At 38.6% G+C, this 25,301-nt stretch overlaps 1 protein-coding gene and 2 long non-coding RNA genes across 8 annotated transcripts; 2 read left to right on the forward strand and 1 right to left on the reverse strand.

Annotated features, from left to right (window-relative positions):
- Positions 1–1,751: 1,751 nt before the first annotated feature.
- LOC129373974 (uncharacterized) lies at positions 1,752–12,265 on the forward strand. Its single transcript, XR_008607438.1, has 3 exons — positions 1,752–1,855; positions 3,720–3,839; positions 12,154–12,265. It is a non-coding gene; the product is annotated as an uncharacterized LOC129373974 (long non-coding RNA).
- Positions 3,898–23,954, reverse strand: mpp3a (MAGUK p55 scaffold protein 3a). Of its 6 annotated transcripts, XM_055052150.1 has the most exons (21): positions 23,789–23,954; positions 17,678–17,740; positions 17,481–17,599; positions 16,305–16,382; positions 15,892–15,972; positions 14,655–14,792; positions 14,501–14,582; positions 12,956–13,041; positions 12,589–12,663; positions 12,273–12,469; positions 11,007–11,071; positions 10,267–10,284; positions 9,199–9,240; positions 8,821–8,835; positions 8,198–8,263; positions 7,604–7,759; positions 7,433–7,513; positions 7,248–7,341; positions 6,395–6,503; positions 6,066–6,194; positions 3,898–5,440 (listed from the first exon to the last, which is right to left on the reverse strand). In XM_055052150.1, exons 2-21 carry the CDS (start codon positions 17,712–17,714, stop codon positions 5,261–5,263), a joined length of 1,848 nt encoding a protein of 615 aa, XP_054908125.1. In that variant the 5' UTR covers positions 17,715–17,740; positions 23,789–23,954; the 3' UTR covers positions 3,898–5,260. The 6 variants fall into 6 exon arrangements, with proteins under 6 accessions (XP_054908125.1, XP_054908126.1, XP_054908127.1 ...); XM_055052151.1 differs by lacking the exon at positions 9,199–9,240; XM_055052152.1 differs by lacking the exon at positions 8,198–8,263.
- Positions 22,376–23,800, forward strand: LOC129373973 (uncharacterized). Its single transcript, XR_008607437.1, has 3 exons — positions 22,376–22,492; positions 23,413–23,483; positions 23,611–23,800. It is a non-coding gene; the product is annotated as an uncharacterized LOC129373973 (long non-coding RNA).
- Positions 23,955–25,301: the final 1,347 nt, after the last annotated feature.

The following is a 25,301-nucleotide window of genomic DNA, read 5'->3' on the forward strand; positions in this document are numbered from 1 at the left end:
AATCTCTTTAGGGAGAAACATTTTTAGCAACAAATGTTCTTAAAGGATAATGAAGAAGAGAAATCTCAGCCAAATGATTAAATCAAAGTTATCAGAGTCGTTTCAGAGGACTTTGGTTAAAACTGTGAAGCTGCAGTATGTAACTTTTACAAAAATATGTTTTTTTTTTGTATTTGTTAAAACTGTCACCACGTCGAGACAGTTTGGTAAGAGACAAATAATCTGTAAAAAAAAGATAAAACTCCTCCAGCTCCTCCCTGAGCTACTATCGCTGTGTGAAGAAATCGCTCACAATCAAAAACAACTAATCAGAGCCAGGAGGAGGGGCTTAGTGCTGTCAATCAATACTACTCAATGTGTTTATGGCAGAGTATCAACTTACTGTTTCAGGAGAAACGTTTATGCGCCATCAGCAGTGGTGATGATAACTAGCATTAGCATTAGGCCATGTTGTGGTGAACCAGCTGTTGCATAGCAATGAACAAGGGGAATGGGATGAGTATAAGATTGATTGACAGCAGAGGTGGAGACTCGAGTGACATGACATTCAGCAGGAAGCCGATGGACAGTGAGCAGGCCTCCCGTATCAGTGTTTTCCTACAAAAACCACCTCCTCCCCCCAGGGCTCTTACATTAGATGTACTGCCCCTACATTTCGTTGCTTTGTACATGTGACAGTGCAATGACAATAAAGTTGAATTCTATTCTATTCTATTCTATTCTCTGACAGCAGAGACATTTCCCATATTCTTAAATCCAACATACAAATTCACAAGAAACACAAGAAAATGGCTTTTAGATAACTGTCCACTGCAGTGACTGCTATGCATGGAAGGGATATACTGTCACAACATAATGGTCTTGTTAGGAAATACGTAAAAAAACAAAAAACAAAAAGAAAACATGTTTTAGAAAACTTATAATTTAAGATTAAAAAAAATATTTCAAACAATACTAACTTATAACCAGGTTCTGTAAGAACTGCCGTGTTCTTCTCCAGTGAGATAAAAACTTTACCATCACAGCGCCGTCTATCGCTGAGTTATTACCTCTTTGGTAATACCTGTCATCATTAGCTTCACATCAACATGAGCAAAGCTGAGGGAGGCAGCCATAATGGTCTGGTTCAACTGTTTATGCAATAAATCAAGAATCCATGAAGATGAAACAAGGTTAGTTGTTTTGATCTCATCCTCTTTAAATCTAGAAAAAAGTATTTTAAAAAGCACTCTTCTCACTGTTTTTAGTAAACCAGCAAACAAAATGTCAGTTATTTGGTCCATCTGTGCAGCAAATTATCATTCCTTTTTCCTGCTTTCTTTAGAGTTTAACAAGTACTAGAAAGAATCTATTCCTTAATTGTACATTTTGAAAGATGTGCGACGTCGTCTTGAAATGTGAGGAGACTTTAAATGGTCCAATGAAAGACAAATGGGTTCCTTACCCAGAGGCATTTTTTTTCCTTTCCAGCTGAACTGATTCCTATTACTCTCTCTTAAGCTGAGATACAAACTAGAATGACTCATTTAGACACTCTGCTGTCTGAAAAGTACATTCATAATTAATTCAGACTCTGTTATAGTCTAATAAAATCATCAGGATGAGGCTCCACTAAGGGTCAAATGAGTTCAGAGTCTGGCATCTGGTGCTAGCTGTACTTAAAATGTTAGAAACAATATGAAGCAAAAAGACTAGAATGGAAGTTTAAACTGGAGATGTTAATTTTGGTCATCAATTTTGATTTCTACTCTATCCATGGTTAGATTAATGTTTCCTTTTCTTTTACAGGAAACATGTTTATCTTTACAGCTGTGATTCATTGGTGCCTCATGCTGCACAACGCAACGCCAAATATGTGAGTAAAAAGCCTCGTTATTTATGTCTGACTGAATGATTTGTTGCCTCATTACAATACAAATAACACTCAGTCTCTGCACATAGTTTATATGAAAATATATAGGTATGCCTTTCAAAATTATTTGCTTTCTATGACCTACTTATTGTTGTGCATGAAAATGCTCTCCTCGGAGTTGTTACTAAAACAGCGTTGCTGTTCTAAGCCCTGAATACTGGAATATAGATAATGTGACCTGCAGCTGAGCTCCTGCAGATATACTTTTATTTTTATTTTTATTGAACATGTCAAGAAATTCTCTGACATGTGAATCATAACAGGAAATGACACACAAATTGTGCTGAAAAATATTAAACATCACTAGGAGATCAGTTATGGTTTCTAACAAAAACACTGAATAATTTCACTGGTGTCTGTAGTAGAGCAGCAGTAACAGAGCAAACAGTCCTGCATGCATTCTCCTGATTCTGACATCTAAGTTTTTCTCTTGATTGAGTCATCATGTATAAACTGTTGTATTCTGCCATGTTATCTATATTATAAATCGTAATATAATGGAAAAAACCAACAGATTTAATCTCTTTTGATTGACGGTCAGTTCTAAAAGATTGGATGACTCTTTTATTTATTAATATTCTTGTTGCGTGTCAAATCTGAAGCTCCACACTAAGAAATGAATCAGTTAACTTTTTGGCATAAAGCAATTCTCTTGTTTTCTGGGCTCTTAAATTGTTACCTTATAGAGTCATCACAAAAATAGTTTTTCTATAGAAAAAAAACATGTTAGTTTGATTTATGTCAGATGTTGTGTTCAGTTTCATCTTTCCCCCGCTGATGTATTTGAACATTTAGTCACTTTACAGAAGAGGACAAATGTTTTATGCGCTTGCTACAGCCTCCATAAACATGAACGAGCTTGTAAATTATACCATATTTTGGTTGTCCGAGATGAATGGGGATCAGTTTCCACCCTCGGCACGCCTTCAAATATATAACGTAGCTTCATTTTCTCAGCAGAGCAGCTTTGGTAATTAGAAAAGTGGTAACACACTTTAATTGAATCTCCCGACTGCAGAGACTCAGGCTGCCTGCAGAAGTAAACAGTTGGTTTTAATGGTGGAACTTCCATTACTTAAAAGCGGCATCACAAGCACAATAATTGGTTTCTTATCTTTTTAATTAAAATATTTTTATAATGTTTACTGGAGTAAAATAAATATAATACTTTTCCTGCTGGTTTAGTCTTCAGTTGACATCCTGCCTCAGGTTTTAGAAGAAAGCTGATTTGTGTGAAAAGCATACTGAACAAAAGTTACTGTAAATGCTAAATTATTAATAAAATTTGGGGTAAAGTTTGCACTTTTTAATCTGACACTGAAATATTTTATTGGCCTTGTATCATAAGTATGGCTTTTTGCACTCTGCTTTGTTTTAGCAAGCAAGAGTCTAGTCATTCAGTCATTAAATGCAATAACTATGTCTAGCAAACATTGATGTTTATATTATTGTTTGCACAAACTTCAGTGAATGATTAAATAAAAGAAGTAACTATTTAAATTATTTCTGTGTGACACTATACAGTTTTGCATTTTCACAGCTAGATGTCACTAAATCTCTGCATTGCACCTATAAGTTAATTACAGTCAATATTGTCAATATCAACCTGCCGAAACACCAAAAAGCTGACCTTTGACCTATGAGGGCAAGTTTACAGTTTATGACAAAAACATTTAGACAGTAAAGGTTGCATTTTAAGAAAGAAAGGTTAACATTGACTGGCTCTTGTTTTGTATTGAGCATTTCAATGTCTTTGCCAGGTTTTGTTTGTTTCCAGTTGGTCACTCTGACATTAATTCGTCCTTAGGGCCAAATACCAGCAGAGCACGGGCAGAGGAGATAACTGAAGGAGCAAGAACTCTTAAAACCCGGAGCCAAGGACTTCTGGCAGGGTTTCTGATGCCTTTGAGTCGATAATGGTGCCAAGGTAAAATCACACATTAAACATTATGATGCTAAAATCTCTGAGGTAGCCATAACAATGATTAAAGTTTGAGTCAGCTTCCTTTATTATGGCACTTTGTACATGACAGGTTACAAAGTCAACATTCTCGGTTTTGTTCACACAGCTCAAACTCCGTCGCATGTGACAAAAACAAGTTAACAAATATGATCTGGAACGTGTTTGATACTTACATTCAACACAAAATGTGTTTATTCCTGATCTGCGTTGTCAGTAGATTCCGATCTTTCAAGTTTTAATATAGTACTGGCATGCCAAAGAAAAGCTCATAGTTGCTACAAACATTCCTCCCCTCTTGTCCTATTGTGTTTAGGCTATGAAAAAAAAAACAAAGTCCACCAACGTTCTGCATAAAAAGTTCTTGTGTTGTTCAGCCAAAAATACAGATATATTCAAGAAACTGTACAAAATCCACTCCAATTTGCAAAACAGAGACAACGTTAACGTATGTTGACACACACAGCAACATCCATCCAGAGAAAATGTGTGCACAATGTTTTTACAGTCAAAATGACGAAGGTAAACAGGTTGCATTGAAGTGCTACGACATCTTTTCGTTGGCACACTAGGAGTAACATTTATAGTTTTTACATCTGAGAGTAAGTAAACTGTCGACATGCATTTTCTAGAACCAGCTCAGCGAAAAAATATCCCCTCATTCCATCTGGATATTTCTTTAGTTAGTAGCTTAGTGATTAAGCTGTATCATGACTTGTCAGATGTCTTTCTCTTCTGCAGTGGATTGTGCGACAGGCTCTTGTTCTGTACATGATGCATGAGCAGCAGGAATAAACCGGAAGCATTCAGCAGCTGCTGTTTAGTAAAGCTGTAGAACTAAAAAAAATAACATGCTACTAAAAGCTGATATGTTACTGTAAAGTTCAGCGTTTTGAGGAATAAAATTGAACTTGTGCAAATTAGGTAAATGGTAATTAAACTACAGAGTTGTCAAAAAGCATTCTACATGCTGTAAACGTTTGCAGGAGAAGACTTTTGAAAGGAAGTGATTTAATTTGAGATGTTTGTCTTTCAGGAAAACTGCTCTTCTATTTGGACGGGAATTCAGTAAGAAGAAATTCTTCTGAATGTACACACAATTTAAAAAAAGAATTGGTAATTATGAAACCAAATATGCATAAATGTGACATGTAAAACGTTTTATTACTTTGGGAAGTTAGGCAATGAAATGGTCAGCCTTGCTGCAAAACTGAGGTATTTCTTTGACTTCATCTGCTTGTGGTGCTGCTGTAAATTAGACGGCCCTAGTTCAGTAAACTCTCTGGGTTGGCCACCAGCCTGGGGGTGTAGAGGTGTTTACTCATGAGAATACCAGTGCAAGGGTTGGCTGCTTCAGAGGATTTTCCAGGGGTTTGTAGGTATTGCGTTTAGGTCCGCATCCAGCTCAGAGGCACCCAGAAGGAATCGCGCTCCAATCTTTCCAAAATGCCGCGCAGTTCAGCGCAAGCGCTGGCCGAATCCTCCTTGATGAGGACGCGGTCCACCAGGTGTCCGTACTGCTGGTCGATTTGAACAGCAGACTGACGCATTTCCTGCAGATCTTCATCCTGAGGGGGAGGAAAAAATAGCAGTGGTAGGTACTCAGCAGGACTAAAATTAGACTTGCGTGACTTTAGGCTAAGTTAGGAACTTGGATTTTAAACATTCCTGCCAATGAGTGATTCAGTCAGCTGCTGAAAGTAATGAGTCAAAAGAAAATTTTCTACTACTGAGGAATTAATCAACCATAAGATCTAGACTGGATAAAGCAAAATGTGCTACGATGACGAAAGTATATAACATCTAAAACAAACATTCAATCTTTATTTTAACAGAATAAAACAATCTTTTTCAAGGTACTCCTCCTGACCAAGTGTCAACAAAAAATACAATACAATACATTTTGTCACTTGTATTGTATTGGACCCTATGGAATCCATTTTACATTTTCTTCTGCACTATTAATTGATTTGAAACAAATCAATTAATAGTAGTATTTTTTTTATCTTGCAGATAAAAATACCACGTTTTACACATTTGTGTAAAACATAAAATTTGTTTTCTTTTATAAAAATCGGTCTGTCCTGGTTTTATTACTTGTCAAAGTTATAAAATTTTCCTTTTGTCAGTCTAATCAAGTGAAGAATGATGTCCAGTTCATTGAAAGGATGTCTAAATATGAGCAGTACTCACCGTAAGACGCCCGTGTTCGCCCCCTCCTGGTGAGGTGGCTGCACTGCGGCGACGCCTGCTCTCGGGAATTCGAGGTTTGACAAATATAACATATGGCTTGAACTCTCCAGTTCGTAGCCTCTTCAGCGCCTGCAGGGAAGACAGATTTACACACAGAGGTCAGGAAGAAGAGGCGGAGCGGCAAAGTCGAGAGGGAAATGTCAAACAGTTTGCTGAACACATATAACAAGACTGCAAAATGTAACTCATTTTGACATGTTATGATAGAATATTTTGGTATCTATTCTGAACATTCAAAAATAATGGAAAAAAAAACCCATCCTTCTCACCTCAGGCTGCACATCAACTATACACATCTTATTCTTGGCTTGAACAGAGCGGATGGCCTCTATACTGGTGCCATACTGGTTTTCCTTGTACTCCCCATGCTCTATAAATCTATGGGGGGAAAACAAAAGAAAAGATATTTTATCCAAAGTAGATGAGTCTTCTGGTTTCTTCCATTTTTATAAATTAAGATCAGATGGACAAAGAAGTTGAAGCAAACAGCTAGCTGGAGAAAAGCTAATGCACATTTCTTCAAAACTATCTTAGGAACCTTTACACTGTTGCTATGTTTGCATTGGGTGGATATTAAAGAACCCAATGAAGGAAGTGACACTCTGCAAATGATCTTCCAGTGAAAAACGTACCAAGTGTATAGTCATTTTGTCAAATAACAAAATGAACAAATTCCCAGCTGTTCTGCTAAAAAGATGGAAATGTTTTATGAATTTAAATCAAGAACATTTTATGTCTGAGTTTGTGAATGAATCGAACAAGCTGTGCTTTTAACTTGAGTTTCTTTTGAGAGACGTCTCTGCAGTCACTGTTACAACACTGAAACAAACACAAACAGATTACACTCTCTGTGCACAAAGCTAACATAACTAATCAACATGGTAACACTCATTTGCTCAAGTCTGGACCTGATTTTAAGACAAATCTAATATTTCTTGACTTGCTTACGTTGCAGGCTTACATCCCAATCTCTAACATGTACTGAGAAACATTGGCAGTCAGCAACTGATGCAAAAGGCAAATATATTATTATTACTATTATTACTATTGTTAGACATTAACTGCTTAAAAAAAATAGAATCAAATGTTTCAATAAAAATTCCTGATGCAGGAAAAACCTACTCGTTGTTTAAAGCGTCTGCATCAAACTGCTGTTTGGTGACAAAGTGATACTCCACTCCGTCCTTCTCATGAGGTTTCTTAGGCCTGGTAGTATCTGTGTTAACATTGAAAAAAGAAGAAGCAACATTTCGCTTGTCATTGCTTGATTCTGTTAGACTGCAGAGTAAAAATGCTGACAGACTTACGTGGAACAGCTACAGCATAACGATGTGGGTTTTCAGCTATCACTCGCTGCTTCAGCTCATTGATTCGTGCCCCAAGCGAACCTTGGAGAGAGATATTGAGGAGAACATACTATGATAATATTTGGATGTCATAAATGAAGATTGCGTCTGCTTTCAGAGGCTTGGACTTACCAATCAGAACCACCAGCCGTGGCCTCTCACTAGACCTGTGCTGGTAGCGGGTCACCTCCTCATAGGTCAGGAAGTCTGACTCTCCGATCTCCGAGTCCTCTCCCGACGATCCCTGCCGATCCTTACGACTCAGTCGGAAGCTTCTCCGTAAACCAGCTGGAGCAAGAATGAGCAGCTCTGCTCAGCTAGAGCACACACACCGCTCCTCACACATTCTGAGCATGTGCATTATGTACAATCTCAGCATCATGCATTATCAAAACATTTGTCGAGGTGCATATATGCTCGATCAGAAGAAGAAGTTATTGATGGTGTGAATTTCATGCTTCAGAGAATTGTATTACATGCAATTAACAAAAACCTGCAAGGTTTGGTTTCTTGTAACAAAAACATTTCATTGACAATATTAATATCAGTCAATTTTTGTTCAGGACATGCTGCTTGGCAAGAGGTTACAGTGCTGAGGCAGGACACTGAGGACCGCCTGGCCCAGGGAGACCCGCACTGAAACACAGGGACTGACCTCAGGGTCTCCCACGGCCAGAACGGTCTGGACCCCCTCCCCCTGTCAGATGATTGAGCCGGCCACTGTACCTGAATAAAATTCCCAGGAAAACACCTGGCCACAGGAGGGTGCCACTGCTTTACACTTAGAAGAGACTATAACTGGTGTTAGAGCATCACACAACCCAGCCTCACACCTCCACATAAAGGTGAACGAGCAACAAACGTGCCTGGTTGAGTGTGCAATGCGTCCAACGCAGGAGGGCCCTCGTGAGGGTGGGGGAGGATGTGAAGGGGAGCTGGTTCTAGGGAGGGGAGGAAAGGGTGGAGCAGCGCACTGACCACAACAACAGGGGCAGTTAGGTGGAAGCAGGGCAGAGGGGAGGGGGGGTTCAGGAGGATCCAAACACTGTGAGGCAAAGACAGCGGGAAGAGGAGGGAGGGTTTACGGCTTCAAGCAGGTCGACAGGAAGCACAAATACGGGCTGTTAAGGTGTTTCATGTCACAGCAAATGTGTGGCGTCAGGCTTTCAGCTGTGTTTAGGTCACGCCGTGTGCTCAGCGTCATTCGGGCAGCGGGGCAGGGCGGGAGAGCAAATGACGTTCAGGTTTAAGAAGGGAGATGGAGGGAGGAGGGAGAGCTACAGAGGAGGCTAATGCATTAGCTCCACAAAATCACATGAAGAAAAAAACTGCAACTCAATCATACATACCTATGGCCTGGCTTTCTGTTTTGAATACATGAAATGTAATAATAGTGAATTATTTTATTAAAAAAACAGCTAGTTTTCATTTTAGAATTTAGTCTGGCTTCCAGAAAATCAGAATATTAGTAAATGAATCATTTCTTGATTTGGCAAAAAGGGTCTGCGCTTCCCCGACTGTATCCAACCCAGGCAACTTAACCTCAGACTTAAAAATTAGAAATATTTTTACATTTTGTCACATTATAAACTCTTAATCAGCCTTAAAAAAAAAAGTCATTTTGACCCCAACCCAAAGCCCAGAGGGGAGCAGCGCACAGCCAGGCTGCAGCAGGCAAATAAAGCAGAGAGGAAGAGCAAGTTGGAGAAAGATGTGCACACTCTCACCTATGTACTGTCCATTGAAATAGCCCTCACAGTCACAGTCCTCTGTTGGGAGGCAAGCAAGGTAGAGAGGGGGGGTAAGCATTGGGGAAGAGACCTGGAGAAATTAAAGAGAGGATGGAGGGAGAGCCGAGGGTGGAGGAGAGGAGAGGCATGGCCCAACCGGAAGCAGACAGGGAGACGACAGGTGGAGAAGCAACGGTAGAGCTGCACTGATCCGATATCACTATTTGTATTGGTCTTGATAATGAAAAGAAATCTTGATCAGATATGGCAATGTGCCTGATTCATAAGAGCGGATCCATGTCATGACGTCATGTTTCATTTTTTATTTCACTTTTCTGAACCATTTCAAAGAAACCTTTGACTACCTTGTTTGACCAAAGTAGTCAACCTGTTGTTTTTGTCAGTTTCTGTTTATTTATTTTACATTGGATGTTTTTATTATTATTATTATTATTATTATTATTCCTAACTAAACAAATTAAAGCTGTGTTGTTTTTCCATGATTGACCCAGCTGTGAATTTATGTAAGTGTGTTGTTCCGGTGCTGAATTGTCACACAAATGTACATTTCACTATGTCTGCGTTTTAAAATAAGAAACGTTTTAAGTCAATTCTGCACCATTTTTCTGCATCGGCCAATACTAAACTGAAAATACTAAAAGTAGATCGGTGCATCCCTAGTTTAAGCTTGTTGCCTTTTCCTCATAAAATCTATGCAAAACTCAACATTATTTACTGGAATGTGTTTCTATGAGAGTTTAGAATACATTAAAAAGCTGAACACATTGCAAAATGGAAAATAGGAGAGCATTACTCAATGCTTATCAGCCTTTAGCTTGGTTGAGCTCATGTTTCCAGTCATGCTTCTCTACCTGTGCATCACCTGCTGCAGTAAACACAAGGATCTGCCTTGATGCTCCAGCAGCAGGAGGGGAGGAAATAAGCTCCAAGCTGCAGAAATCCCAACGTCTTTCACCCCCACACACACAAACACACTCAACCTTTAAGGCCTCATGATCTGTATACATGTTGTGGATGGATGAGTGTAGCTGCACATTCACCCACCTTTGTCGCATCCTTCAGCTGATGCAGAATGCAGCAAAGAAGAATAAACAGGATTAAAGACAGAAAAAGAACCTGGTTTTATATTCATGACCACTGATAATGGGTTGAATGAGTTCCAAATACGGCACTAGGATGATATCAGAGACAGGAAGGGAGACGCACATTTTAAAAGCTTATGTCAGGTTTGGTTGGATAAACTGAGCAGGAGGACTGGAGAGTCCCTGCAGGTTTGCTGCTGCTGCTGCTTAAAGTAGAACAGCGAGCTGCATCCTGCTAAGCTCCTGTCTCCCTGCGGCCCAGGCCTAATCGGATGGCATACAGTTAATGCACCACAAAACATCCTCTCGATGTTTGCATGTTGTGTACCGCATCAGGTGAGAAGTGTGGTATATTATTGATGCAGGGAACAGCTGCTGTTTTGCTGTCTGGAGCAACTTGGACTTGGCCAGATGGAGTGAACATTAAAGAGATTAATTCATATCTGCAATCCCTCCCCTTCTCCTCTCCCTTATCCCTTTAAAAACATGCCATCACCAAGGGATGAACAGTGAATGCTAATGGATCCAGGAACAAAGAAAGAAGAATGCCAATAAAAATCACTGAAGGTGAATAAATATCTGTGAAAGACATGTTATTACATTAGTGACAAAAGAAGAGGTATAGGTGGGGGCAGCTGGTCATAAACTGGGATTAGTAAAAATGTAAACGGTGAGGTGAAACCCTGAGAAGCAGAAACTTACAAGCAGACTTTTTAGGGGATTTTGGATTCGGTAGCGTGCCCATTTTCATCCTGTAGGCCAGCCGCCTGGAGGGATGTGCAGCATAGAGCCAGAGAGGATAAAGGCAGGCGGAGAATCATCAGGGCAGAGACGAGAGTAAGCAGAAAGTAAGAGGGGATTGTCAAGAATACAAGACCAAGCAAACATTGACAGAATATGACACAAAGGATTACCAGATTCAGTAACACAAGACAGCTGTATGTAATGTTTAGCAGTTAAATAGAACCAGGACAAAGCCATGTTGTTGTTTTTTTCATGTTTTGCATGCGTGGAGCCCTATATTTTTTTAATCTTTTGACTCTTTCTAGAAGTTCACCTTTAGAGTTTGGCTGATCCATAAATTTCCATTTCCAATATTTACAAAACTATTTTTTTATTGTTCTCACTGTTGGTGTTTTAGTCTCTATATCATGAGGCTCATGCTTTTTATTTTTTAAGACAACAGTGTTTAGATCTTTGCTTTGACAGTTCAGTTAATGAAATGTTTTGTCTTAGCAATTTAAAGTTTTTGCACCTAAAAATACCATTAATTTCATTAGACTGTTTAGTATTGGGGACAAAAATCGTAATTTTGACATTCCTACAAAGTATATTCCAGACATTTTTGTCCTCTACTTGTCAACTGTCCTCATGTTTTTTCAAACAGAAAAAATAGTGAGAAAACTACCAAAGTCTTAAGAAAAACTTTCAGATAACATAAAAAGCAATTTTTGGGGGATCTTTTTAAAATATAATTTGTCTTTATTTCCTTGTAGATACCGGTGATTATCTTTCGTACTTATTTTGTTTCAGCAAAACTGAAGTATTTCCTCAAATAGAGAAATGGGCTCTAACAACCCACTCAGTAATTTTCTATTACAAATTGAAGCTTATGCCAGTATTCTTGTTTAATCCCTAAGATTAATGTAAACTCCACATATGTGCATTTTCTTCTCCACATTCCTGTTTGTTGTTAATCCAGCCGTGGCTGCAGAGTTTGGCAGCCACCTCCCTGCTGAGATCATCTCACTGGTGGATTATGACACTCACAGTATCAGCTTGTGCCCATTGAACGCTGTATTTCTGCTTATTTTTTCCCCCTCTTCTCTGATGCTCCATCTAATCACAGCTGACCTCTGTCAGTGGAACACATGAACGTGGATTTGAAGGGATTACAAATGGCAGAATGAGATGAACCGGTGATGTCCGGGTGAATCCGTCAGCGCTGGAGCTGCCGAACGTTCTCACCTCTCCTGGAACTGTTTGGATGGGATGAGTCCGGCCCGCAGGTTGCTGTCTCCCACGCGTTTGGCCTGCCACCACGTGGGGTCGTCCTGCGTCACAACCTGCAAGATGTCGCCCCGTTTGAAGGGAAGTCCCGCTTCCTGGCAGGGGGTGGCCTTGTCTTCCAGAGGGGTGTAGTCAAACAAGGCTCTCATATAAACCTGTGGTAGAAAATTAAAGAACAGTTTTAATGAGCTCAGGTGTTTTTAAGTGGTCCTAATGAGTAGTGTATGTTAATAAAAGTAACATACACTTCCAGTTGGACATGTTTTCATCTCACCTTGCTCTCCCTCAGTCTGTCCTCCTCTTTAATGGCTGGGATTATCTTTAGAGTGATGGAGCCCTGGGATTGGGACTAAGTCACAAAATAGGAGGGTTAGAACTACAGCTGGATGCTCAAAGCAGAAAAACATGAAGTTTAGTTCTGGTTCATTGTTTTGGATCAAAATTTAGGGTAAATATACTTTTTGTGAAATATTTGTAATTCCTAACAGTGACTTTTGCAAAGAAATTCTGTCATTTTATTTTTCTCTGTTATTGTTTTAATGTTATGTAAAGTAATTGAAAGCAGCTACTTCCTGCCTGAATTCAACTTCCTTGGTGAAAACTTTCACAGGAATGTATAGTGTTATGTGTGTTCTTCTTACCAACAGCTGACTGATCTCGTCTGGTCTTTTGTGGATCACTGAAACTCCATTGACTTCCCTGAGTTCATCTCCTACATGGACTAAACCTGTAAAAAGCAGAAATGGGTTAAAACATAATGATAAAAAAACAGTCCCAGGGAACTCCCAGTGTCGTCCATGTTGAGTCGTATCCTAACATCTGTCTGGTTGTCACAGCAGCAGACTACGGCGGTTTCTATCCTCCACAAAAGATATTTTGAGCTGCAGCCACAACAAAGGAAACAAATCTGAGAGAAGATCAATATTCCCTCTGGGCAAAGAGGCTCAGCGAACACATTATTATACAGTCACACATGTATTATGTATGCATTCAGCAGGAAACACTCCTAAGCTCCTTTCTTAACACTAGCAACACATTTTTAAGGCTGTAAGAATTCAAGAGGATATTAAAATTTAATGGATATGGGAACTAATTGGTTGATGCACCCAGCAGACTGATATTTCGTAAAGACCTTTATAAGTGTGTATTGCATGATGGATTCTGACTCATGGAGTGCTTTGTGTTTCAGCTGCAGCTGCAGAACCTCTCATGTTTCTCCTGCTGCAGCATCTCTCCTTCCAACTTTAATCATTCTTTACAGAAACCAGCTTCTTGTTTTTCAGCCCTTATATTTCTGCATATTTGGTTCTTTTTACTCTTTTCAATTTCATTTTCTGCAAAAAGAGAAACGCAGTGGCATTTCCCTGTTGATCAGAAACTCTGATCATCATCCTGCTTGAAAGGGAACTGAGATACACAAATACAGCTTTTATTTTGCATGTAATTTTTATTTATTGCTGTTTTTAGAATTTAAAACAAAAATCCATCTTAGTGTTTTGAAACCCACAGAGGAGCCTCATCTGTGCTCGCTGTAAGCTTATCTTGTAAACTCAAAATCCCTTATACTCTTATTTAATATGCCACACTTTTAATCAGTAATAAATAATTAGCATTATCAAGTATGTAAAAATCTGACCAATATTTTTAGTGAAATATGTCAAATGCTAACACTTTTACATAGTGTTTTTTTTGGGGGTTTTTTTCCGGTTGAATTTCTCATTTTCAGTCCCGTTTAATTTTGTCAGTTCAATCGAACTCATAGAAAGTGAAAATGTTTAGAGAACAAACAGACATCTGAAAAAACTCAGATGATTTGACAAACTAAGCAAAATAAACATGGATCAATAACAGCTCAGATTACTGAGCCTCATGCACAATCTTGTTCTATTTCTCGAAACAGTGTAATTGACTCTTCTGAACAGCAAGAATATTCTGAATCTGTGATTTAGCTGCAAAAACATTTGAGTGTGTGTGTCTGTTTTACCTGTTCAGCAATTACATTTGCATTAATGCTGACTTTATTTGACATTTAAAAGTATATGTTTGTTTCATAGTTTTTTTTTTGTCAAGATAAAATAATTTACTGATGCAAGATAAACAGGAAAAAAGTTGAATTTCAACATAAACACAACAAAAAGCATGATAAATTTTTATATGCCAAAAGAAAACTTTAAATCTTAACGTACCGCTTCGATCTGCAGCACCTCCTCTCATAATCCGCGCCACGATCACGGCTCCTGTTGCCTCATCCCGTCTGATTGTTGCTCCCTGACAAAGAAACAAAAGTTGACCGAAGGAAGCACCTTTCTCCTGCAGGTCCTTCATCCTGTTGTAACTCACCAGAGGCTCCTTGTTCTTCACCAGTCTGACAATCTTCACAGATTCCTCATCCAGCTCGTCTTCGAAGTCATCGGGCAGCGGAGGGAGCACGGGGTCAAAGTTCTTCTGGGCCACGGTGTCATGCACTGAGAGGACAGCCTGATGGGATTTAAAATAGAGAATAAACTCCTGCTGCTGAAATAAACTAAAAGAAAGGTTATTTTAGAGGGGGCAGTATTACATGTTTTCCAGGCACATAGTCCAATATGTAAGAATGTTATGCATACAGCTCTGGAAAAAGTGAAGAGCCTGCTGCACTGAACCCCATTGAAAACCTCAAGGTTATTCCATAAAATATAATATCTGAACTCTTCCTGAGTTAAAATGAACATAAACTTGTTTTCTTTGCATTATTTGAGGTCTAAAAGGACTGAATCATTTTCATTGTTTTGACCATTTCTCATTTTCTGCTAATAAATACAAAATTTTTGCTTGAAATTCCAGAGACATTTCAAGCAAAAATTTAAACGCCTCTGTTTTTGTTCTATTGCTCATAGAATAAAAGAATAATGCTCATTTTACTCAAACATAAACCTATAAAAAGTAAAGTATCTGAGAAACTCATAATTTTATGTTTTCTCTTAATTTTTTCCAGAGTTGTAAATATGACTTGAAAGAAATTTGACTTCATAATTTAGCGCCTTAAAGTTGGGCTTTAAAAACTCCTGCTCTTTCTGAAACTCCACCCTCTGGAAGACGTCTCAACGTCAATCCTATATTAACCCTTCAACAACATTTTTACCAGTGTTGAACTGAGAAGTAGCTGGTATAATGAGTTCTGTTTGCTAGTTGACCCTGGCTAGTCTGAAGGAACTGAATAGTGGAGTTGTGGGAGAGAACTCCACCTCTGTGAGGTGGAAGCTCTGAAGCATGAAAACCTCATCTCGGAGGAGGAGCTGCATCTTGAAAGAGGAGCAAAGGTCCACCCAGATGTTTTGCACAGCTGAATGGTGAGATTAAAGAATTCCTCAAACAAGAATGAAAGAATCAACGCAACACTCCAGGTATGTTCTGATGTGGGAATTAACTTTACAACATTATGTAAGATTCAAAAAGGTAAATTTTACATAATACTCCCCCTTTGAATGTGTAAAAATGTAAAGTTACAGCTTTAGTTGCAGCTCCTTAAATGAATTTTCTTAAAATGGAAGCACAGTTGTTGGGATTGGAAAACAGAAGCTGCTGATTGTGTGTTTACCTTCAGATGTGGTGACGTCAGCAGGTGCAGCAGTTCCTTCTCCTCTGAGCTCATTGGTCCAGTCTGCAGCTCCTCTGCCACCTGAGAAATCCCCAAAAACCTTTAAATGCAGCTGAACACAAACGATGTTCCCTCAGCATACAGTGGAGTAATTAGAGACTGCTACACAGACAAACAGACGGAAAGAGGAGTAGCAAATAACGGAGGTCAGCACTTTCCTCCCACTGACGTGAGGAAGAGAGAAGCAGGATGTTAGGCTTCATTAGAGGAGCGTCAGGATGATTCAGCACATTTGGCAACATTAAAATTCATTTTTGAAACTTGCATTGCTTCTCCACAAGAGCTAACTCACAGAGGCTGGAAGCTGCTTTGAAGTGGGAAAATAAATTATGGAGTGTGTGAGATGAGCTTACATTTTCAGCCAGAGAGGAGGCGCTGTGGAGCACCGGCGTGGGGTTTTGTCTCTCGTACTGTCTCAGCTTCTCGTGAATCTGTGGACACAAAAATATGTCCAGGGATGATTTCAGCAAGGCTGTGGGTTAAACTCTGATCGGCTGTGGCACACACGCTAATTTAAACAAAGATGGATAAAATATTATATTATTACAGAAGACACACCAGAAATTATGAAAAAGATAACATTTGAACAATATCAAACTACCATTTTTATGTAGCCTTGGAAAAAAAACCTAGCACACCCTCTTTCCACATTTGGGAAGCTGATGAGTCCCATTAGGAAAGCTTAAAGCTGAACACACTCATAAACCTATCTGCCGGGAAGTTAGTAAAGGAAAAAGCTTCAATATTTTTTGTCCACCTTTTGGGGAAAAATTACTGTTCCACTGGTCACCGCTTCGGACATATAAACCAGAAACCATAAGTCCAAATAGTGAGAATGAGGATTTTATCTGTTCAGGAGAAATAACTCTTCAACCCTGCTGGTCCCTTTTCCTTTAAAGTCAACAAAAGTGAACTCTTCCGGAAAGAAAAAAATATATTGCGAAATCAGAATCAGTATTTTTCTTGTGCTCTTTGGAAAAAACAAACTTTTTTATGTGTTAGGAGCTCCATAACTCCCAACATGTCCCGTTGACGACAGACGTGTTGTTAGACAACAACTGTATTGGTGAGAAAAGAAATTAATGGTTACCAGTGCAGCTTGTGTTGCTGCAGAAGTATCAGAACGTTGGTGAGTAAATTGGTGATTTTGAAAATGTAATGATACCAATATGAAAGACACAGACTCAGTGAAATGCCGGCATTATGGCTGACGTGGCCCCAGGTCTGTCGCCAGGTCTTCTCAGGTCTCCAGAGAACATAACCCTCTGGATTACTTTCTACTCACGGCGGATCTAATTTTAGCTTTGGAAAACTCCTGGGATTTGAAGACCTCAAATTGCTGAATAAAACATTTTTGCTGACAGAGATTCTCCTGACAGGTGTTTCAGCAATACTTGACAAACTTGCATTTCAGTCTTCATAAAACTGCAATCTGGACCATGCATTGGAAATAAAGAATATTAATGTGATGGTGTTTTAATTAAAAGCAAAAATAAAACAGTACGGTCTTTTTCAGGAGGATTTCTCACCTTCATGAGGTATCCCAAGCTCCTCTCACTGAAGACATCTTTGAGGAAAACCATGTCCTCTTTGTGGTTGGCATCAGGCCGCAACTGAGAGGTCAGCAGGGCCAGTGTTTCATGCAGTCCTGTGGAGAACAGAAACACAGTGTAGACATGAACCCAAACAGACGGAGCGCAGTACGGCATACCGGCTGTCGTCTTACCCGCTCCTACTGTGAGAACCGGCATGGCTTCTTTCATGTGTCAGTGAGGTGAGGATGGGAAACCTGAGGGGAGGGAACAGGAAAATATTAATCAACTTTTGTGTCACTCACACCTCCTGCGTGAGTGAGACAAAGCTCTTATGTCACACTAATGCAAAGCTCTTTTGGCTTTGCATTAGTGTGAAACTGGAGTTAAAAACCTTTGTAAAGCAATCACTGTCGTACACCTGAAAGAAAGGAGAGTCAGTCTGCCTAAAGAATACATCATCATTACTGTATGAGGGAGATATGCTAGGAATGTGCTTCTCCTCAAAGATTCAGTGTGAAAAGCTCATTGCAAACTTAGTTGCACTACAAGTAAGTTTGTGAATATCTTAATTTGCTTAAAGTACTTTCTTACTTTCAGCAAGAGAGCTGTTTCTTGCTGAAAGTAACTTTTCAGAAACGTTACTTAGAAATATGAGCTTGTTGTGAGTCAATAACTCCTAAATATGAATTGAAAACTGTATTAATTATTGGCAGATTACGTCACTTTTTGCTAAACATTTTTCTAAGATATTTTTTCTATGATATTTGCATTAGATTTATATTCACATCATATAAAGTCAAAAACCAAGGAAGATTTACTACTTTCAAACTGGTCTCTGTGGAGTCATATTTCTATGTGAAAAGTACATGAGTGACTACTGCATCACTGCAGCCTCCTGCTGATCAATAACTATAACACCGCTCAATATTCACCACAGTCGGTGAAAAAAAGTGACTTGCAGTAGAAAACTGCAGCACAGAGAGAACAGTACAGAGAAAATCCCAAATTAATCAACATTTTGTCCTCAAACAACAACAGGAATGAGTCTGGAACAAAGTTTGACATTTTGCTTAGTTTTTTTAATAAATTATGTTTTATTTTAGAATTTCAAAAATTATTTTTCTTAACTACTCACAGGGCTTTTTGCATTATTTTTTGCTATAACATTTGTAGAAGAACTCTGTTATATTAGTGTGAAAAGTGCTCAATAATGATTAATTGAATAATCAATCAATATAATAATGATAAATTAAAGCCAAATGAGTTTTATTTTGTTGTAGAAACCAGATATTTCTAAATAAAGAAGACAGATAGAAAACAACATGAGAAAAATACTGACACAGTGTCTCTGGATATCAGCCAGGAGTTAAAGCTTGGGCACAAAAAAATTATTTAAATGGATAATATAAGCAAAACTGACAAATTACCTGCAAAGAGGCTTAAGGACAACAAAGTTCAAATTTTGGAGAGGCCAGCACAAGTCTGATTTAAAGGGTCAGTGTTATGTGCCATTTCATAGCACAACTAACTGTGTTACTTGTATTTGTTATAAAAATGTTGTATATACCAAACAAAACTTAAAAGAAATTTTAACTTCACAATTTAATGCTTGAAATTGGCCGTGGGTCAGACTGACAGGGGCCAGACTGCTGTTCGACCGTGCTTCTGATCACCTCACCTGCAGCCAAAGTAGGTGAAGGACACAATGGCACAGTGACAGTCAGATGGAGATAGATGGAGTATGGATTTGAACCAGCAACCCAGAGGTTATAGGATGAACTCCTACAGTCACAGCCACTTCGGTTTCTTCCCATTCCTTTGTTTAGCAGCTAAAAATGCATAAAACTTTCAATTAAATTTCAATTCAAAGTTTAGAAAGTAGTTGATGTATTTTAATTTTTTTTGTAAAAGCCAATGCCAATTTTTTCTTAAAGGTATCTGCAGGACATTCAACACAAACTTTTCTGTAATGTCATAAACTAGGACAAATATAAGTGTGTTACCAGAGCAGAGTTGTATTCTTAGGGCTTTTAACCTAAAAACATCAACATGGATATGCAGCACAGCATGTTGAGGTATACGGCCACTTTAGGCTACAAAGCAGCTTTTCTACATCAGGATTAAAGCTGCTTTGGTTCAGGATGGAAATTAAATTTGCTTAAAATCATTCTTTCAAAATTACCCGAAGTTAGGAGAAAGGTAAAAAAAAAAGAAAACTAGAAGAGGAAGGCTGCTCATCATACAAACTATTTCTCAGTCCAACGCCCTAAAGAACTATTGTAAATAGCATAATGGAGCAGCATTGTTGTCATGTTGTGCTGAAGGTGGAGTGTTGGAAAAGACCAGGAGCTTCTTAAAGAGACAGAGGCCCAATTTAAAAGCATCAAATGGGATAGTCAAATTTATTCTAAGTCATGTGTGACATAAATATTTTTTAGAACTGCTGAAGGCAACATAGTTACATGATTGTTCTATAAAATGGCACCATGTGCCTGGAAAGTACCCAACACAGCCAATTTAATTAAAGCATGATGTTTTATAATGCAGAGAACCTCTAGTAAAATGGACGATTAATAATATGATTTTGGCCAACTTTTACATAAATCATGCTCACGTTTGAGTCTTTCATAAGGTTTTATTGTTGCCAAATTTATTTTATTTAAAAGGAGCAGAAAATGCATATGCATTAAGACATATAAATCGTTTTCCTGTGATTTAAACTGTAACAGGAAGAGGAGGAAGAATCCCCTTCCTCATCAGCCATATTATCAGCTCTTGAATACCACACAGATTTGTGTCTCCCTCTGAAAACTTCACTATTTTGCAGTCTCTCTTATAGCTTGTAGTCTATAAGAGATCACTTTCATCATCTCTCTGGGAGTGATCATCATTTAATCATGTCTTTAATTACCACTGAAGCTTGAAGGGAAAAAATCCAGAAAAGAAACAAAAGGTTTCTTCTTGTGAATTTAATGAGCTGGAATCTGGGGTCCACTAATATTTCTGAATAATGAATGTTTATATGGATGTGGTTTCTTTGAACAATCAAAACAGAGTCACGGCTCACTATGCTGCTGCTGAGTTCATTCTGGGACAAAGACAACATCAACAATGCTGTTGCCAAATCAGTGTGATGAGGTCACCGTGGGAACAACTAAACGAGAGCCATGTGAGGGAAATGATGTAGATAAATTAATAACAGAGGCTCAACAAACTATTCTTCTAAATGAATGCTTTTAAATGTATTCCTGTAAACTTTAAGGCTAAAGTTCAAGGCTGTCATTGTGTCATTTGAAGGAAGCTATTCTTAAAAACAGGGAGAACAAAACAGGTAGACTGATCAGTGACGGAAAGAAACTTCCCTGAATGACCATCGTGTGGCACAAACTACTGCTTCGCTCTTTATATGACACCATCCTTTTTCAAACTTTGTTTCCACGTATGCCTTGTGTCTATTGGTGAAAAAATATTCACTCTGAAATCAGTTATTTTAATTTTATGAGTGTAATCTGATTTATTTAACAGATGCCATCAGCTAAATGTGAGCAATTTATTTGCTCTGCGAAACAACTTTTATTTTTGGCTCACTTAAAAAATCAAAATAAAACCTCTCCTGAAAAAAATGCTTGAAAGCAGAGTCTATGTCAACAAATTTAAGTCCTTTCTGCATTTTATGATGCTCAAATACGTGAATACTCCAATATTGACGGATACAAACCGTCAATATTGGATTGACGGTTTGTGGATACAAACCTCTAACCAAAACAGTATGCAACTTATCCCACAATATATATTTTAAAATGTATGCTTACTGATGTGAACAATGTTTTCTCACCTTGGCTGTTGTAAATTTTTGAAGTCATACAGGATTCAGTCTGGGTTTCTCTCACTAAAGGAGGCTTTTCACGCTCCGTCACTTCAGAATGATTACCAACATCAAAGCAACAGACGTTACTGATCCAGAAATAAACTGAAAGACGATGCTTTTTGGATTTTGTTCCCATCAAAAATGATGTTTCTGCGTCTAATCTAGTTAAAGACTTATCTGCAGCTCATGCTAACATGAGAAAGCTCAGAAGTCAAATGATTAGATGACAACCTTTATCGAACGTCAGGACTTCTCTGAAAAATTTAGCTAAAATGCAGATGAATCACACGCTCTAACAACAAATTATGTTCTATGCACATTACTATGATTTCTCAGTTATACACTAATCAGATCTATGTGTGGCTAAGAAAGCCAAAATTTGATTATTCACAAATTTGAATTAATTATGTTTCCACAAGGCAGTTAATTGTTTTTAAGATGGGGACAGGTTGGGATAGCTTTTATCCTTAAAGAAAATAATCATTTATAAATGCCCTTTTTTGTTTACTTTATGATGTGAACATTTGTTTGGTATAAAACATTTAAGTGAGAAAATAAAATGAAAAGAACAGAAATCTGGATTTAAGTGCTACAAATACTTCACACCACTGTCTAATACGTTATCGTTTTTGCTAACTTCAAAAACGGTTAGCAGACTTAGCTTCTCCTAAATTGATTTTCCCAGATAAATTCAAGGCTGATTAATAAACTTTTAGTTTAGCAAAATTCAACATCTCCGTTGAATCAACTGTAAATAATTATTTAAGTACCGAAGTTTGACGGTTTTCCACACAATAAGCAGAGGAAAACATAAAACATGGGCAAAGAGAACAAGATAAACAAATGCAATATCTCTGGGCACATATAAATTTTAATTTAAAAATGAAATTGCCGCTCGAGGACTGTTGTCTGTCAAGGACAGTTGTAATTTCAATTGAAGTTAGTGCTTTAGCATTAGCCTCTGCTAAATGCTGTGTTGTTTGTTTAGCAGAGCTAATGTTTATGAATAGTGCTCTAGAGTTAGCACAGCTAACTTTTCCGTTAGCAGTACCACCACTGCGTATAGGAATCAAACAGGAAGGACATGACTGCGAATTATCATGTCGACGAAACAAAGAAAGCTGGAAAAAGTACAAAGGTAGGCTGTTTTTAAACTTGACACCTACTATTTCCAAGCAAAACATTTACACAATTCATTTCTCTGCTTCTTTGATTTAACCAATAAACATGCATCTGTTATATATAAAATCAGTCTGAGGCTGGAGGAAAATAACTTGTGCAGAAAGGGGTTAAATCACAGCAGATGGTCTCGCTATAATTTTGAGGTGGGGGATGTTGAAGTCGGTACAGGATAGGGCTGACCGTTCATGTATTTTTGTTTGCTGGAGTCAGTCATCAGCCTGTAATGCAGTTTGTTGTTGTTGTTGTTGTGTGCTGCTAATATGCCCCTCTCTGTGTATATCTAAATATGCTAGTAACACAAACTGTGCCATCTGGAGTGTCTGCTATGCTGATGGTGCTTATGTTCAGGAATTATTACAGACATCCTCTTAAAATTTATTCTTATTGGCAGTGTCTGGTATTCTGTGAAAACTCCTCAGCACTAGGTCAGAGAAACAACAAATGCTCAGTCATGCTGTCATGCTGAGGATATAAACATCACAATTTGATAATATACTTAGCATCTCAGTTTCAGACACCAAACAACGGCTGTAAACAAGAACAAAAGGAAAGTGGGTGATGAGTATCTACACATGGATAGATCTGATAGTGACAACATCTCAGTCTGGTTGTGATTGAGCATCTTGCTGGTCTCTTTGCCGCTCACATACAGCTAATCCACTGCCCTGACAGGAATGGGAGGCAGAACTAAGCATGTCTGGCCAACATCCAACATGCCTTTTACACACACACACACACACATATCCTCACTCATCTGGGAGTGAGCCTCCCATCATCTAATCTCATCTCACAGAGGGTGTGGCCAGACCCAAACTTATATCATCTCCAACATGGAGGGGAACTACTAATGCTGACAGCTGTCTCTCCTGTACACAGATGCTGAAAGGGTTACACTCCCTCCTCACCATTCCATCCCATCGTTTCCATGCAGAAAAGCAGAGGCAGATGTCAGTTTTTTCTTCCTGTTTCCACTGGTTTTCCTCACAGATCTCTGTTTTTACTTCCTCTTATCTGTAGAGTGTAATGCAGCCCTCCCTCTCCACCTCCCTCCCGCTCTTCTCCATCTCTCTGCAGTGCTACAGCACTCTGCTCCCTCCACACACAGCGTGCCGTCAGCTGGCAGACGGAGGAAGAAAGGGGGGGGAAATGCTCACTGAATGGAAGATCCACCCAGCCTCGTCGGGCAGCTGATGGCTTGTGTTCACACTGAAAACAAGCGAATGCTGACAGAAAATGCAAGCAGCCTTCTTACCTTCTCTTCTCTCCAGATCTCCACCTCCCTGTTTTTGTGTCGCTCCTGACTGCAGCCACACAGTTTCTCTCGTTCCAGTTTCTCCTCCTGCTTACTTCTTCCTCCTCCTCCTCCTGTGGCTGCTGCTTTCACTAACCTGCTGCTGAGTGGCTGCTCCCTCCTTCCCTTTTTCTCTCTCCTCTTTTCCTCTCAGCCCCTCCCACCTCTCCTCTCTTTTCATGTCTGATGTTCTCTGTTCACGAAACCAGAGGAAAAGGCCAAATAGCGCATCAGAAGTCCTGAAGATTATCCTTCATATTAACGTTAAAAATAGATTCAGTGTTCATAAATGCCATCCATGTCTAGATCTCAGAGAGACAGCACAAATCAAACAAACATGCAACAATATGCTCTTACTCAGTTAAAACTGGTAATATAAAGGGAGCTGAATGTGACGGTTTGTAAGCTGAAGCTGAAAATGATGTGCAGAGAAAAATAAAAACGTTTTGTTTAAAAAAAGAAAAAGGAAAGTGATAGTGGAATTGGACTTTTTGGCACTTTACAGTTCAGTTGAAACCAAATGTTAACATACACTGCATAAAGACAAAAGCATTTTTTTCCTATCTCTTTGAAATTCAATGAGATCAGACATTTCCTGTTTATGGTCAGTTTGGATTAGCAAAATGATTTCGATTTGTGAAATACAAGAATCCTGAATGATTTTGTAGCACTACTGGTTTTCATTCGACATGTTAAGCTTCACTTAACAAATGCAACTGAATATTCAAGCCAGCCTGGAGACGATCAAGTACTAAGGGAAGATGTTTACAACAAAAGTCTCCTAGCATAGCTAAAGACAGAATAGCTCCAAACACAGAGCTTTCAGAGTCCAAGGTGCTGAAAGTTATTTACTGAGGCGAAAAAAAAAGATAAAAATGATTCCATCATTGTTACTACAAGTTGCTATGTCATCATTACTCAAAATTACCAGGTACAAGCTTTATATAGATTTACCATAGACTAAATAGTTCTCAAGCTTTTCATAAGTATCACCAATGCAGCAGCATTTCCAAATATTTACTATTATAGAAACAAACAAAAAAACCATTCTTGCATAATAGGTTGCATTTTATTTTACCAATATGTTTATGGTATATATTTTTAAAAGTTTCCATAAAGTCGGAATTGCAAGTGTGAAAGCTAGAAATCAAATATACACTATAATACACATATATTGTATGTAATGATTCCTTCCGTTTTGTATAAACAAGTGAGATTTGAGTTCTAACTCAGTGTGGAAGACAAAGCTTTGTTTTCATTCTTTCAGCCCTTTACTTAGCTGACTTCACTTTGAATTAATCTGATTGGCTGCTCTTGACAGAACTGAGGCTTCGGCTGTATCAGCCCTCATCCACCTACAGAGCGTCTGCTCCCTCTTTGTCTGGCTGCATGTCGCTCTCTTAGCAAAACACACCATCTTAATAATGTCATGACCCTCCCTTCCAAGACACACGCCCTCCTTCATTCACATGGT

Source organism: Poeciliopsis prolifica, unplaced genomic scaffold (assembly GCF_027474105.1).
Source record: "Poeciliopsis prolifica strain line A6 unplaced genomic scaffold, Auburn_PproV2 SCAFFOLD034, whole genome shotgun sequence".
Lineage (NCBI taxonomy): Eukaryota > Metazoa > Chordata > Actinopteri > Cyprinodontiformes > Poeciliidae > Poeciliopsis > Poeciliopsis prolifica.

What these genes read in the sequence shown, in the direction of transcription:
- mpp3a (XM_055052150.1), bottom strand. Translation starts at nt 17,714, where the DNA reads ATGAAAGAAGCCATGCCGGTTCTCACAGTAGGAGCGG. An exon ending in GCAGACGCTTTAAACAACGA is followed by an intron (nt 6,504 to 7,247) that starts GTAGGTTTTTCC and finishes TTCCCCCCATAG; the next exon opens with ATTTATAGAGCATGGGGAGT. An exon ending in GCGAACACGGGCGTCTTACG is followed by an intron (nt 5,441 to 6,065) that starts GTGAGTACTGCT and finishes CCTCCCCCTCAG; the next exon opens with GATGAAGATCTGCAGGAAAT.